The sequence below is a fragment of the Gasterosteus aculeatus genome, chromosome 10 (genome assembly GCF_964276395.1).
Source record: "Gasterosteus aculeatus chromosome 10, fGasAcu3.hap1.1, whole genome shotgun sequence".
Lineage (NCBI taxonomy): Eukaryota > Metazoa > Chordata > Actinopteri > Perciformes > Gasterosteidae > Gasterosteus > Gasterosteus aculeatus.
Genome location: NC_135697.1, coordinates 15,121,359 through 15,137,260, shown reverse-complemented (window position 1 = coordinate 15,137,260; position 15,902 = coordinate 15,121,359). Strand labels below are relative to the sequence as shown.

The 15,902-nt window shown below is 48.8% G+C and overlaps 1 protein-coding gene and 1 long non-coding RNA gene across 2 annotated transcripts; both read right to left on the bottom strand.

Moving 5' to 3' along the window:
• Window positions 1–1,100: 1,100 nt before the first annotated feature.
• Window positions 1,101–1,995, bottom strand: LOC144383468 (uncharacterized). The gene is made up of 2 exons (XR_013450882.1): window positions 1,871–1,995; window positions 1,101–1,670 (listed from the first exon to the last, which is right to left on the bottom strand). It is a non-coding gene; the product is annotated as an uncharacterized LOC144383468 (long non-coding RNA).
• Window positions 1,996–2,590: 595 nt separating this feature from the next.
• On the bottom strand, window positions 2,591–14,213 carry LOC120826468 (SNF-related serine/threonine-protein kinase). The gene is made up of 8 exons (XM_040188773.2): window positions 13,989–14,213; window positions 11,800–12,099; window positions 11,301–11,519; window positions 10,336–10,582; window positions 7,307–7,448; window positions 6,393–6,605; window positions 6,011–6,145; window positions 2,591–5,083 (listed from the first exon to the last, which is right to left on the bottom strand). Exons 2-8 carry the CDS (start codon window positions 11,920–11,922, stop codon window positions 3,799–3,801), a joined length of 2,364 nt encoding a protein of 787 aa, XP_040044707.2. The 5' UTR covers window positions 11,923–12,099; window positions 13,989–14,213; the 3' UTR covers window positions 2,591–3,798.
• Window positions 14,214–15,902: the final 1,689 nt, after the last annotated feature.

The window sequence follows — 15,902 nt, the reverse complement described above, 5'->3', positions numbered from 1 at the left end:
CGAGACTTCTCCGGGCGAAATGGATGCAGAAAGACATTGAGACTGTTGCATTGAGACTCGTGCGACGGCAATCATCCCCGGGGCCCAATGCCCAAGTGCCGCTGATTCATAAAATGCTGTAAAGCGGATAATTTATCTCTTTTCACTGAAACTCTCGATTCTGCGGAGCGGGATCTGGTCTTGAAGCCGACTGTCACCAGTTTGTTTACATGGATTTAAAAAGTACAGCTGGGCCTTCCTCCCCACTTATTCATACATAATATTTAAATATAATTAGCATTCAAAGTTAGAAGAGCTTGTTTAAATATAATGAGGCTACAAATGTCAATTTATAATGGAGTTAGTTATTGCAGTGATTGTCAAAATATATTTGTGTTAAAACGACTATAACGCAGCTATTCGTATTACATTGGATCACATGACTACCTGAATGTGAAAAAAGGATTTGAGTAAAATCATATGAATGAAATCATATTTGAGTAGATTAATGAAATGCTCCTATAAAACCAACCAGTGACCTTTCACCCTCACCCTATTTTACCTCATTTTGCAAAAGGTCGCAGCCCACAATGGTTTATTCAGAAAGAGCTTTTTGTGCCAGGATGTCTGCCTCGCGAGGGGCTCTTATAAAAACCTCGTTGGGAAACATCCAAAATAGAAACCGGTGTCCTTCAGAACCAAAAGGACGTGGCTTTGGAGGACGTCCTGTCCTCGGAGCCAGGAAACCCTCCCTATTGTCCATCATGTCTTAGCTCTTAAAGCTGCCATGTGAAGCGTTGGCTAAAGGCAGCGCAGGAATACATCTTCCCCTGTCCCCTCCAATACGCGTCCAGACACTCCAAACGTGCAGTCAGCAGATATTGTTTTTGAAAAAGCCAGCCATGAGAAAACGTCGTGCTCCCCTTCCTCGCATTCTGTCTACGACGGTCCTCTTTTTTTCTCTCACATTACCTCTGGAGCCGAGCCGCAGCCACGTCGGCCTCTCTGCTGAGCTGCTTCGTGAGCTGCAAACTTTTATTGCTGTGATGCAAAATGTTCTCCAGATGTGTCCTGCTTCCTCGCAGTGCAAACATTTTTTGTTGTTGTTTTTTTCATATCCATTTCCTGGTGCACGCCCTGTTAGTGTTTCCTCCTTTCATTCCACCTCACACAATCAGAGTTTTACGGGGTTTTTTGTTGTTGTTTTTGTTGTTTTATTGCGATGAATTCCGTGGTCTCCCATGTGATTACCGTACTGATGGTTTTCTTTTATCCCCTCCTGCCACAGCTAATAAAGAAGCCCCTTTAAATTGACTTCCCCCTCCCTGCGCCGTGGCTACACGTTGTGCGAGATGGGCAAACACACAGTTTCAGTAGCGCTCCGAACAAGCAGACAGTGAAATCAAACGCACACATACAAAGAGACCATCATTGCACACACACACACACCCACACATACCTCTCAATGTCAGGCTCCATCAGGTGGCCAAACACTGTATGTTTACTCTGAGAGCAAATGTGTGTGTGTGTGTGTGTGTGCGTGTGTTTGTGTGCGTGTGTTTGTGTGTGTGTATTTGTGTTGGGGGGCTTTGTTCCTCACAGCAGTTTAATCAGCAGCTCGCATTGACAGCCTGCTGACAGCAGCTCCGCCTGAGCATTCAGCTCCACCGGCGGTCACATGAGATGCTCTGCTGGCAGACGGAGACCACACGACGTTGAAAGAGAGACACAAAAACAGAGACACAAAAACAGGAAATAAGTGGAATAACGGCGGACGGTGCTGAAGCCGCCGTCATTATGCACCTGGATACAAAAGCAGTGCTTCATCTACCTGCCTGCAGGAAAAGTCTGAGTATAGAATATAAAGCATGTCGTCCTTCAAAGGTTTTACCTTTTTGTTGTGGCCGCCTGCTTATGACCTCCGTGTTTGTATATGTTGATGTATTGTTGAATGCATCCGAATTGAATCGGGAAAATCTTTGTCTGATTCCAACGTGTTTGCCGCAACCTAGAAAAAAAAGAAAAAGAAAAAAAAGGGAAGTAAAGGATTAACTTCAACAGACCACCGCTGCCGAAGGAAGGCCGGGGAGCAGATGGTCCGCCTGCAGACGCTCTGACGGATTGATCCCCTTCATGTCGCACACACAGCGTCGCCTGTAAAAAAAAAAAAACACACGCAAACCAAATCTGACCTGCAGGGTGGCCTCACCCGACACGCTCCACATCTGGGAGCTTGCATGACGTGAAACTGCTAACGCAGCGGTGGAGAGAGATGAGGGGGGCAGGGATGTTTCTCGCCGCGCTGGCGGGCGACGTGGGATCTGCGTTGTTTGTTTTGTGCGTGTTTGCGTGCGTACATGTCACACACGGCTCATCCGTCGACCCCGCGAGCTCATCTGGTCTGATCTGATTTCCTCCCAGCTGGCTGATCTGGAACAGTGGCCCAGATGTTGCACAGATTACAACTCCCTGCAGTGATAGGGGGGGGGGCTTGGAGACCATTGAGGAACATAAACACAATAACACAATGTCCTGCTCCATCAAACACATGTTGTGTTGTTGTTGTTTGGCTGATCGACTCTCACTCAGCAAAAGTCAATGAACAGACTTCTTTCACATAGTTTCCTTTTAATATATATATATATATATATATGTATCTATCATATACAGTACAGTACAATATGCTCAAGACAGGTTCGATGGCACATCCACTTTTGTTGTACATTTTGCAGTCGCTGGTTTCGTTGTGAGGCTACGGTAAAGTGACCATGAGAATCTGTTACTTAGATGTAGATACAGCAGGTGGATGGAATAACGTTGCTACAGCAAAAGACGCATGCACCGATCAAGGTATATAGTCCGCCGGCGGCGGGTCGCGCATCCAGTCACACGGGCCGACACTGGAAGGGGCGGTGGGCCCCCTTTTTTGTTGTTTCAGTCTCGGAACGTGCTACAACTGTGGCTACTGCGACGCTGGAGCGCCACGGGACGTACGGCGGCGAACACGCGCCGACCCAGAAGCCGGTCGCTTTGAATTTAAAGAGCTGCCGTCGCGTGATCGTGTAATAAACTCTAACCTCGGCTCTGGGGTTCAACCCCCGCCGTGGACATCCAGTGGGAGTGGAGAGTAATGGCGTGTAACGTTCTAAGTATTCAGGTCCACTACTGCGATACAACTTCACCGTCAATACTACGAGTACAGAGTACTGCTAGGAAGGTTATTCACATATGTACAAACTCTGGACTAACTGATATAGAAAAATAAAACAGTGATAAGACTACAAAACACTGTGGTGGACACGTCGAGTCCATTTTCACCCTGTTCTTTGAATGAAAAAAACACACAAAATATCTGAATTTATAAAAAAAACAGATAAAATGATTGTCTGGGAGAGAAAAAAACAGCATCAAGCACAACACGTAACGTGACACAACAAACACACGGTGTGTCTCTTTTGCCAGCTTATCGGAGAGTGATGTAGGCGTGCGCGTGGACGTGCACAAAGTGCGTACAAACAGTATATACAAGTGTGTGAAGAGCGGGGATGTGAGCACCGTTCCCATATTCCGTGATGAAGGGGCATCGCGGGGTTGAAATGCCCCTGTAGTGTTTAATCTGCAGAAAGTGCTTCACATACTCGGCACCCAGCGTCCTCCACGGAGACTTCTGTTTTTCTTGTTGTTGTTTTTTTTTTTTGCGTCTCTGAATGTGCAAAGTAGGCGTTTGGACTCCCCGTCCTCCACCCTAAGTGTTAAATAATTGTTAAATACGGCACAAAATAACAGCGAGGCGGCGGAGGAGATGGACAGATGGAGCGGCTAGATGACCTGGCAGCAGCTGTGCGGGGTGGGGGCGCACAGCAGCCCCTCCTTGGTGCCGCGGTGGATGTTGACGGACAGCGTCTTGTCGCTCAGGGGCATCTGCAGCACGCGGTTCTTCATGTTCCTGTGGTTCTCCCGGGCCAGGTCCAGCTCCCCCAGCCTCAGCGTGCCCGCGCAGGAGCCCTCCAGCAGCGGGTCGGCCAGCGCGTCCCTCAGCGGGGGCTGCTGGTGGTACGGGTTCCCTCGTGGGGAGGGGCCGCCGAGGAGCGAGACCTTGTCCAGGCTGCCGGTGGAGCCGCCCATGCACATCCTCCACACGGGGAGGTCCTGGGCGTCAGCGACCGCGACGCCGCCGGCGCTGACGCTGCCACCACCGCCGCCGCCTCCGTCTCCACCTCCTCCTCCTCCTCCCCCCGTCAGGTTGTGGAACTGAGAGCTCAGGCACAGGCTCATCAGCTTTAAGCTCTCCACCAGGCCGCTGGCCGCCTTGGGGGGGCTCTTGCCTTGGCCCGAACCCGATCCAGGACTGGTGCAGTTGGAGGGACTGCATTGCCCCGATCCCCTTGTCTCTCCATCCTCTCTCCCCCCTCCGCCCTCACCCGCCTGTCCGCCTACAGTGGCCGTATCTGGTTCATGGTGGCTCCCCGTCTCGTCGTCACTAGGCGCCGGGCTGGGGGTGAAGGCGGCGACCGGTGCCGTTTGGGGCGATGACATGAGCGTTGGTAGTGAGGGTACTCTAGAGTTCAGGTTGAGGCTCAGGCTGGGTTTGGGCGGGCTGAATCCGTGCAGCTCCCTCCTCTCCTCCTCTTCCTCCTCCTCTTCCTCCTCCTCTTTATCCTCCTCGTGGATCTGGTTGAGAAGTGGAGCGCTCATACGGGACGTCAGGCGATTGGCGGAAGCCGACATGGACGAGGAGGAAGAGGATTTGCAACGAAGCACCACCTGAGCGGGAAACGAGGAGGGCGACGAACATTTATCTAAGCCTTCTTCCTCCTCGTCCTCCACCACGCTGAACAGACTGGGACTACGAGGTTTGCAGGGGGTCACTGAGGTCAGAGAGCCCAACCTGAGGGGGTTGGAGTGGGGCTTCACCGGAGGCCTGAGCCCCCTCTCCTGGGTGTGGCTGGACGCCTGCGTGAGGTCCAGCAGGGCCGTTTTGGGCCTGTGGAGGCTCTCGGCGCTGCGGGCGGGTGACTGCGGCCCCCCCGGGTGGGAGATAGTCGGACCCCCCAAGCCGTCACTGACGTCCTGGTGAACGTCCACTCTGGTGGGCCAGGACTGCCTGTGGAGAAAAACAGGTTTATGGAACAGAATGAGCAACACTGCTTTAAGCAAGAAGTAATTCAACATGGTGGTTAATTTGCATATTGGAGCGAAGCCTAGCCTAGCCTAGCTTAGCATACAGACGGAAGAGCCAGTCTGGCACAAAGCACATCCGCACTAATGAACACACTGTAGTGCCAAGAGATAGTTACAGCAATTTGAACAAGAATGTCAAACAGTCCGCTCACACTGAACCTTATTTTAATTTTCCCAACAAAAGCATTGTTAATATTTAATGCAGCATGAGTTTAAAATGAGGATTCATCCCACTAAGCAACTTATGTATGTTATGTATCATTTCACGTAACCGTGCTACGGGTCGGCCTCTGCATCATCTGCCCGACCAATGAATTAGCACGATGCCAACACAGCGGCTGCGTGGCTGATTATACAGCAAGTAGCTCGGTTAGACTACAGAGCAGATAACAAACATGCTGTTACTTAAAGTCCTATATTTCGGCATTAGTTACAATTGCTGGTCCGAGTGCCTTTTTTTGCAAGCTGAAACTTTTATAAATATTCTTTATTCCCTTCGGGAGAGGATTATTTTTACACAAATAGGCGTGATGTAAACACCCGCTTACAAAGGACCCTACACACATATTCATTAATCACACACGGATCTACACGTCTAGACTCCATAGATGGTCCTTCACGGGTATCGAACAGGCGGCCTGAAGATATTTTGGGGGGTACGTTCCCGTTCTAATGCTGATCTGAAGCCTCTCTTCTATTCTCAGTCCGTCCTTCAGTCTCTGAGGGGACGGAAGGCGTCGTCCGTCCATCTGGCTGTCAAACATGTCTTTTGCAAACTGACAGTCTGCAGCCCTGCAGAGGCAGCATTCTGTCCATCACACAGTGTGTGTGTGTGTGTGTGTGTGTTCACCTGAACTGGGCCTTGCTGGGGCTGGGTGATCGCGTCTGGCTGTGCTGCTCCTTCTCCTGCCTCTCCCTCAGCATCCTCTCAGCCAGCAGGAAGTATGTCGCCGTGATGTGGTTGTACTGATTCGACTCCAGAGCCCTGACGTGATGAGAGAGAATTATATTTGAATTCCAAATACACACACAGACACACACACACACACACACACACACATGCCCGCCTACATCCACCCACACATCAGTCAAAAGGATTTGACGGAACGAGTTTTGATTTGATCGCATCAGATCAGGATCGACCGCCGCCCGGTCGTCAATGGCAATTAAACCGTTGACGACACTCAATTGTTTTTTTGCTGGAATCGGACTGCGATAGAAGGGACACGTACTCGGTTATGGTGTCTCGGTCTGCGATGCCCCCCAGCACCATGCGCTGGATGATGGAGCCGTGCTCCTCCTCCGACAGGCTGCGATGGGACACCAGGGGGGTGGACAGCTTGGTGGCCGGGGAGGGGTCGACGCCCTGAAGCCACCCGTGGGCCCCGATCTCCTCCAGGGTCGCCCGTTTCTTGGGGTCCCTCTGCAGCATCCGGGCGATGAGGCTGGGGGGGGGGGGACACATGGGGGATCAGCAGATGCAGAAACATCTGGTCTCGGCGTGCTTTTATTTATGCATTAATATTCACATAGTAGTTTGGATGATGATAATTTGTTTATGAGCTGCAGCCTAAAAGGGATTTTACACAAACGACGGTGTCAGCCCAAACTCATAATAATAATAATAAAACAGATTTATCTTATTAATATGGATAATGTTGCATGTCACACTTCTCTGCTTTTTAATCCTCCAATAATTCTTTGATTATTTATCCTTCCAGTGTTTCCTCCCTCCAACACGTGGTAATGTGATAAGATGCACCATAATCGGTAACAGATATTTAGTGTAATTAAACAATCATAACAAAAAGATAATTAAAACATATTTCAGACACACAATAAGTGAACTGCCTCCGCAGCAGATATTTGAGAGCACTGTTATCCGAGTTTTCCTCTGGGACGATCCTGGAAACATCGACTGAGCCTCTCTCTGCTTCCATGCAAAGCCAAACCCTCACAATGATAAAAATAGAGGCCCGATTTTGAAGGGTGCATTAGATCCACTTAACGCAGCGCTGCGTCTCTCTCCGCCGGAGCAGCTGACCGCGGAGGACGACGAGCAGCAGCAGAACCTCTCTTTTCTTCACACGTCTGTGAACATGAAATATGCAGCAGAGGACCGGGCCCATCTGTGTGGGTTACTCACTCTGTGCATGCACGGGAGACGTGTGCAGGCACTGTGTATTTGCAGTCCATGATCATCGTCAGCGTCTCGCTGTCGTTGGCCTCCTGGAAGGGCGGCTGGCCGCAGACCAGCATGAAGAGGATCACCCCCAGGCTCCAGATATCTGCAGAGACACAGAAGAATGCTGTTAATACCTGAAGGATCCTGTGTGTGTGTGTGTGTGTGCACATAAAGTAGGGAACATACATCTTATTAGTGACCTAGATATAAAAAGAAAAAGATAACAAGAGCTGCCCCCCCCCCCCAGTTCAAATGAAGCATGAATCGGCTGATGAATCATATCAGCCATTTCCATAAATATGCACCGGCTTAGGACACATTTATCTAACCAGGGTTGAAGCTCTGCACTGCTGCCCGCCGCCGGCTTCATGCTCACACGCACAAACACACACACACACACACACACACACACACACACAGGTGTGCACTGCTGCACAAACATGTAGACATGTAGGAAAGTGGGTTAACGTGTTCATCACCCCCTCAGAGCTTCACGCAAACCCTCCGTCGGTCCGACTATCTGTTTGAATAAGAGGGACTTTTTGCTCGGGGGGTTGGGGGGGATGTGGGGGGGGGGGGGGGGGTCCACTGATCCACTGACACACATTCTGAGTCAAAGAGACGGTGAACAAAAAGCACGCAGTCCCGCAGTCCCGTGTGTTGACCTTGTGTGTTTCACCATGCCCTCAAATCTTGCACAAATATTCCGGGGACATTTGTGCAAGATTTGAGAGCTGTAGAAGAGGGGAAATGAAAAAGCACTTAAAGCTGCATTAGTATCAGCAGACGTCAGTGAAATTATAATAGTGTTCTGCATTTTTTAAAGCTACATTATTACTATAATATACATCGATTTGTTGGGCCACTTTCTATTGGACAGCCAAACACGCTGTAAACATGCTGTAAACACGCTATAAACATGCTGTAAACATGCTGTAAACATGACATGGACGTGCGACCGAGACGTTGGCATGGTTTCTTTTTTCTCCCTTCCTCATATGTCTCCCTCACACGGAGGAGTTAGCTGGACATTTCCATCCGCTAAAGTCGATGCGCTGGTTTAATGTGGGTGGCGAGTATTTATCTGTGCGCGGCCGTGAAGCGGGCGTCTCATACTGCTGATGGAAGGAGGGAAGAAAAAAAAAAAAATGCTGCGGTCTCCACTATCGTTCCCATAGCCAACGTATCCTAGCAACCGCAAGCCTCCTCCCTCACTACTTGCGTCAGCGGTCCGCCAAACTTCCTTCCTCGATAACTTTTTTATTTATAACCCAGATGGCGGACACATCTGTAGATACCGTTGCACATCAGCCTAACTTGAGCTGCTTGCTACTTGTTGGCGACGGCGGGACGTGTAAAGATCCTTTTTATGCGTGTTGCATTTTAACACCTAACCGACCACCACTTCCCTCCACGCCGTTTGCCTCCGGGGTCCGAGGGGCCGAGTTCAGCTTCCTGTCATGCTGATCATCAAACACAACGTTTGTTTTCTCCAAAATCCTCCCGCTTGTTTGAGTTAAAAAGGCAGAGATATGCTGTGAGTTGTGCAACGAGCCAGGATGTGAACTTTGTAATCGCTATTAGGTAACTTGATTTTTTGCTGTGCAGCTTGTGCTTTTTGAAGAGGAAGCAGGAACCTGTATTCATCTTTCCCGTTTACTGGAGACAAAAAGGAGCCCTCGCGCTGCTTAAGATCAAAAGGCAAAAAGGAGGCAGGCATCTTTTAGTAGCATTAGACGCTCCTGGAAGTGAGCAAACACGCATACATTGTGCTCAGCCTGTAATTGCCTTCTAATTTTTATTTTCATAGGATTCCAAATATTATCATGTCATGAAAATTCCTTTTATTCTGTCACACTTTGGGAGCTGCGAAGGGAATTTACACTTATGAAAAGGTTTTTCTGCTGGTAAGAGAATCTGACACCTGGATTAATAAGTGTACTTTTCTCTGCTTCTTCGCAGTTTGGCTTAATTGGCTGCTAATTTTCCTCCCAAATTATTTCTCAGAGCAACAGAATCCAAACGATTTGACCGGAGATGCCTGAGCGAGGAAATCCTCTTTATCTCTGCAACAAACCGGGCCAGAACCCTCAGCACCGGTCCGTCTGTCTGCAGCCGGTACCCGCGGCAGCGATGTCATCCCGGGCTCAGGTTACCCGCAAGCCCCCCGAAAGACCGGACGTCTGACCTCCGCTTGGCCTCTTCCAATTCAAACAATCACATCGTGTTCCATCCCGGCCGGCTGGATTATCCCCCCCAATCAAAACATCATCGTCTCATCTGAATGAACAATGCAGAGGACAGAACCGACACACACACACACACACACACACACACACACACACTCACACACACACCTGACTTGTCATCGGGGCTTTTTTCAGAACAGCTGACCGCACACCATCATCCAAAATACACGCCTGCAGTCAAATAACTACTAGAGCTTCGCTTTCGGGGGAGCAGCATTTTTCAGCTCGGCCACTAAAGAGACGGAGGGGGAGGGGGGGAGGGGGGGGCAGAAGAAAACAGCGGCTGCGGATCCACTCAGTCAGAGAAAATGTGACGCAGTGGCCTCGCCGCGGACTGTATCCATTCTCCCGCTCTGCTCTCTCCAAATCTGCATGCCTCTGTTTCATTTCTTTCCCATTACATTTCGGATTGAATATCTAAGCTCTGCGAAGGATCGCTCCCGCCCACCGACGGGAGATACGGGCGGCTCGAGAATGCTGAGAAAAACCAATTTCCCAGCCTGATCAGATATCAGATTTCATTACACACCGACGGGGGCAATGACTGTCAATGAATGGAACCCTGGGGCAAAAATGAACTGCAGACTCTGCAGGTTAAGTTCATATTTCCAAACCGCCTTGTTCGCTGACAGGATGTGAACTTCGAGCGGCCAGCCGCCCCGTCCGCCTCCGAATTGCGAAAGCGGGGGCCCGCGCGGCGCTGGACTTGGGAACCCGGCAATCGGCGGGAGGGTGGCTCACCCACGGCGGGAGCGTCGTACTCGTCGCCCAGCAGGATTTCGGGGGCCGAGTAGGCCAGCGAGCCGCAGGAGGTGCTGAGCGCCTTCCCCGGCTGGAAGCGGTTGCTGAAGCCGAAGTCGGTGAGCTTGACGACGCCCTGCTTCTCGAAGAACACGACGTTCTCCGGCTTCAGGTCCCGGTGCACCACGTGCAGCCCGTGGCAGTAGGAGATGGCGTGGACGATTTGGGCGAAGTAACACTTGGCCACCTTGGAGAGGAGAGACCGGAACGGAATTGAGGAATAGTGACGAAAATCAGATTAGTTACGAGAAAGAATGTGAATTACATGTGTTTGTGGCTTGTGGGCTGAAGACCAAGAGAACAAAGCACAAAGCAAACTAAACTACGACCCCCAGTTTTTATGGTTATTTCTCTCAACCAACTGTGACACAAAAGGGAAGAGCTCAATAAAACCAGACATCTGCCAGTGACCTAAATGTCACTATAATCTAAACACACCTTGAAGACAACTCCCAGACACGGTGGCAAATACCCGTCAGTTAAAGTAAGCACAGATCCTTCCTTCTATTCCATCAAGTGAGCATAAATACTGACCATGGGTGTTTTTAAGAAAATATCAAATGGTAATTCTTCACAGTATAACACTAAAAAAACATGTTGAACATAAAAAGGCGGATAAAAGGTCACTGTCACCGCTGCGGAGCTTTGAGAACGTCTCCTCGCTTTGTTCAAGCTTTCAATGTCAGACAGTTGCCTCCTGGTGTCTGGAATTGATTTCGACTTAAAAAGAATCGGTATGCGCGGTGGACTGGTGCCCTTCACGGCCGTCTCGCACAGTAGCTTAGAGATTCAAAGAAGAAAATGCCATCGACATTTCGTTAATTGGAGAGCGGACCCCTCGCTTGCCGGGTCGGCGCGAACCTCCACCTACCGCTTGACGGGCCGCCACCCACAATCCCCCTCACCTCCTCAGCGAGGCCCCCGTCGTACTTCATGATGCAGTCGTACATGTCTCCGCCGTCTCCCAGCTCCAGGATGAGGTAGAGCTTGGTGGCCGTGTCGATGACCTCGTAGAGGCGCACCACGTTGGGGTGCTGCACCATCTTCATGCAGCGCACCTCCTGGAACAGGTGCGCCCGCGCCACCGGGTCCAGTTTGTGCTTGTCTATCACCTTCACCGCGACCTGGACAGGGGGGAGAGGGGGGGGGGAAACATGGCGTTGGGTTTTTAGAGTCAAGAGTTTCGAAAACCGGCAACCGACGGGGCCCCTCGCCTCCCCCACTCTGGGCAACGGCCGCCGCCTCAAACAGATGGGAGAGAGGTCGGGACGTCCCGCTGGAGGGACACCGCTCGGATCTCTGTGATTACAGTCTCTAAGGGTGAGTAATCTATTCAGGTGTGCAGGAATTCGATCGTCGGCAGCGGGACATTCCACCTGCATGCACAGACACGGACCAGCGTACCTTCTCCCCGGTGAAGACGTGTCGGGCCAGTTTAACCACAGCGAAGTGGCCGCGTCCCAGCGTCTTGTCCAGGTCGTACAAGCCGGCGATCTTCCCGTCGCGGTGGCGCTTGGGCCCCGCCATGGATGCGGGCGGAGGAGGGGAGGAGCTACCTTCTGTTGCTCGCCGCTCCGTGGTCAGTTCTTCATTTCCTCCTCCCGGGTGTGGGGGGGTCAGGCGAGCTTTGTGGTTGATTCTAGAACCGGACTACTCACCGAGCTCACGGAGCGCTGTCCTCCTGCGATCGCATCTTCTGCTGGCCTGAGGGTGAAAAGAGAGAGAGGGGCGGGCTGAGTTCACCCATTCATGTCGACGGCTCCGCCCTCCGGAGGAATTCCTGCCGAACCTGTCTGATGAACGCGTGCGTAGTATCTGGGAGTTAGTCATTCGTTTTGTATGTTTGAGTCCACTAACCTATTGAACACATTCAAATTTGGACCTTCTGATGGCTCGAGATGAACGTCAGGAGACGTGTTCTAATTCCACCGCGTTTTCAATGATAATTCATCCAATGGTTGAGCGATTTAAGTCTGGATTTTGGCTTCAATTAACTACTATTTTTAACATTGATTATTCCGATTTTTCCGATTCCGAGTAATTTTTCTTTAAAAGAAATCAAATGAAATTGTTAATTGCTTTTGCAAAGGGCTTTACAATAAACTAAACTAAATGTTTAGTGTATAAAATGTCTGAAATGAATAAACCCAAGTTAATATCTTGATCTTAGACCAACAGCCCAATAAACAAATAAAACAATGGAGCAAATATTTATAATTTTCTCTGAATGAAAACTATTGGCTATTAATATTATTTTCCTCTACACTGTCTATTTTCCTGATATTTTCCTGCCGCTGTTTTTAGAACTTCTTCATGATTCCTTTTCATTCATTTGAGAGCTTTCGGACCCCTCGCGGGTGACAAAAAGATCTCCGAGGCTCCTCGTGCCGCGCACGCGTTCCTCCTGCAGGAGGATACCTGCGAGGACAGACGACGAGGACACACAACGTCCTCGCACGAGAACATTCCTGCCAGCTGATCCTCGCCTACAGGTGTGCCCAACGCTCACCTGGACGCCCAGACACAAGTTAAGCGTCGCTGGGGAGCACGCCTAACAACACCACCAGATACAGTGAGATGGAAAAGGGAGTAAAAATGAGTCTGTCGTTGCTTAAATGAGAAGTCTGAAAGCATAAGACGCTCTGTGGGGTTTTCGTGTGATCCTCAGCTGGAGGTTTGTGCTCGCGAGAAGAGAGTGAGTCATTTGTCTTATAATAGGAAGATGACATCTGAATGCGTCTCTGCTCTCTCTCTCACACAAACGCACACAAACGCACACAAGTACCCAACTCGTCGCCTGACAATTACAACGTGTAGGTGTTGATGTTTCAGGAACTGTGCGAGGATGCACACACACACACACACACACACACACACGCAGACGCAAGTGAGTTGTGTGTGTGTTTCATAAAGTACATTTTCTGAAAATATCCGTGATAAAAGAAAAAGAATGTTGCTTCACTGCAGATGGTAAGTTAAGATGTAACATTATTTCATGATAATATAGTGGTTCCCATGCGTAATTATCAGTAGTTACCAGTTCAACGGTAGACTTACAGGTTATTGTTATTTTAAATATAATACATTTAAATTATAAGCACTTGAAAAGTTTAGAGATTGAAGAAATATTTGGGATACATCGTTCCTGCTGTACGCAACGCCTGCGCAGGGACCACTGCTACAAGAATACAATACAAACACGACAGAAAACACAGATAAATATCCCGGTGACGCCACAGGACTTGCGTGGTTATAACGCAATAATAACACCTACAGAGACAATCACGTGCTCTTCTTCAGCACCGACACGCTGTTGTGAGGACTAACATCTAAGTGTCTAGAAGCATCACTTCTCCCTGATCAGGTGCTACTGCCCACTTGGGACCCATCCGACCCCCCCCCCCCCACAGTACAGACACACACACACACACACACACACACACACACACACTGTCAACACGCCTGCATCCACAACAACATGACAAGCTGCAGAATAACGACCCAAAGATGCGCATTAAAGGACAGACCCCCCCAGCCTGCAGCTGACTTAACACATGTATTACTATGCGGGGGACCACAGCAGTCCTACTCACCACGGGGGGGCATCCGAAGCAGCGGCAGCCGTCCTACCGTTGGCCCGGTGCGGGGGTCCGCGCGCTGTACCGGGGCTCGGTTCGGTTCTGCGGTCGGTACCGACTGACGAGGGGAGCGACCCGACGAATAGGTCCGAGGAGTGTGTCACACTGGCAACGCGGCCTCCCTCCAGCCTCTCCCCCCTCCCTCGCTCCGTCAGCTGCGCGAAAAAAACAAACACAGGTGGAAGGTATACACAGGAAGTAGAGCTTTCAGAATAAAAGCAAAGTATGATGTGAGTTCTAGCTTCAGATATCGAACGAATCGTTGACGTTTAATGTCGATGTTTTGAGTTCTAATAGGTTATTGTTGAGTTTTTTCATAATCACTTCATTATATTAGGAATGAATTTCGTGGATTTGTAATCGTTTGACGTACAATTTTCAACTCTTGTTATGGATTTAAACTTTAATATATTCACAATGAGGTATTTTTATTACAATTTTGTTAACATAATGAAGAAAAAGAGCTGCGATAAATGAAGCATAAAAACTAAGTAGGCTAAGACAAAGAAATAGACAAACACCTCATCAAAGGTGTGAACAACTAACCATGTGCTGTTATAAGTCAATAGAGATAAAAAGGCTTGAAATCTGATATCCCAGAAATGATCCCCCATGGGTCATAAAATAAGATTTATGTGCTTGTTTTATTTTGAAGACCAACTGTCTTGTTTCCGGTGTCTTTGGTACTGAACGACAGCTCTCCAATCACTGCGCATCCGTACCGTTCATCTCTGACGTCAGAACCACGCTCAAATAAAAAAAAGCATGTTTATGAGGCCTTATAATAAAGCAGAGCTGGAGCTCTTTTTGGATCCTTACCTAAACACACGGTTTGGATGCGGATTTTAGGCATTTGATGCAAATTGATGGAGAGGAAAATATACATATTTATTTTATGGCCCAGGAAAAAATTGATTATCAGTTAAAACACACGGTGTATTGTGTGTGTTGACAACCCGGGTGCTGGCAGGGTTTCACATCAGAAGCTGCTTGTGTCTGATAATAAAAAAAGATTGTTTTATTGATCATCTGCATCAGGACAAAGCCATTGCTTTGTGTGTCGGTCCGTTTCGGTGACACCAGCTCAATTAGATGAATATTGATTTCCTGCCATCCTCTCATGGAAGCAAACGGCTCAGCGTGTGTTTAATCCACGAAGGACTGTTTACAAATCAAACTACACGCATATGTGAGCCGCTATAAAGTAAAAACAAAGACAAAGGAGTCAACAACCACTTTTAGTTTAGACTGTCATCTAGTGGACATTTGAGGAATAAGTTAAGTCATGAGTTTCATTTTGTCCAACTCTTTACTTTGTATGAATTTCACATTTGATTAAACTTTCTAAAATTCCTTGTATGTTTGACATTTTGGTAATAAATGTTTCCTGATTCCTGAGAAGTCAGCCAGCTGGATTGCAGCTCTATTTAAAGTTAAAACCGGAAAGATGTTCTGTTGTACGTGAATAAATCACAGGTCCATTTGTTTTATGTGCATTTGGAGCATTCAAGTGAAAACTTTCCACAAACTGAAAGGTGCTCAGTTGGTTGATCCCTTTAACAGTCAAAATGAGTTGAACATTTTACTCATGTGAAAACATACGTGAAACTATGTTGGCTTATGACACGTTTATTTAAACTGAGCTTCTGAATTCAACTGCAGAGCTGAAATCATTGAATCAAGCTTCTGCATTTATTTAACTTGCAGATTAGAAGTCTTAAAGCGCTTCATCCGCACTGAACCGCAAACATGCGAGAGGCCGGTTCAGCTAAACGAGTGAAGATCATTTTCATGGGACCTTTTCTTTTGACCAGAAACAAGGTTTATGGTCAATAGATTAAACCACGCAAAGCCTTTAAATAAGAGATG

Coding starts and splice junctions, on each gene's coding strand:
- LOC120826468 (XM_040188773.2), bottom strand. CDS start 11,922: ATGGCGGGGCCCAAGCGCCACCGCGACGGGAAGATCGCCGGCTTGTAC. Junction 7,449..10,335: donor GTACGACGCTCCCGCCGTGG/GTGAGCCACCCT, acceptor GTGTCTCTGCAG/ATATCTGGAGCCTGGGGGTG. Junction 6,146..6,392: donor GACCGAGACACCATAACCGA/GTACGTGTCCCT, acceptor TCATCACGTCAG/GGCTCTGGAGTCGAATCAGT.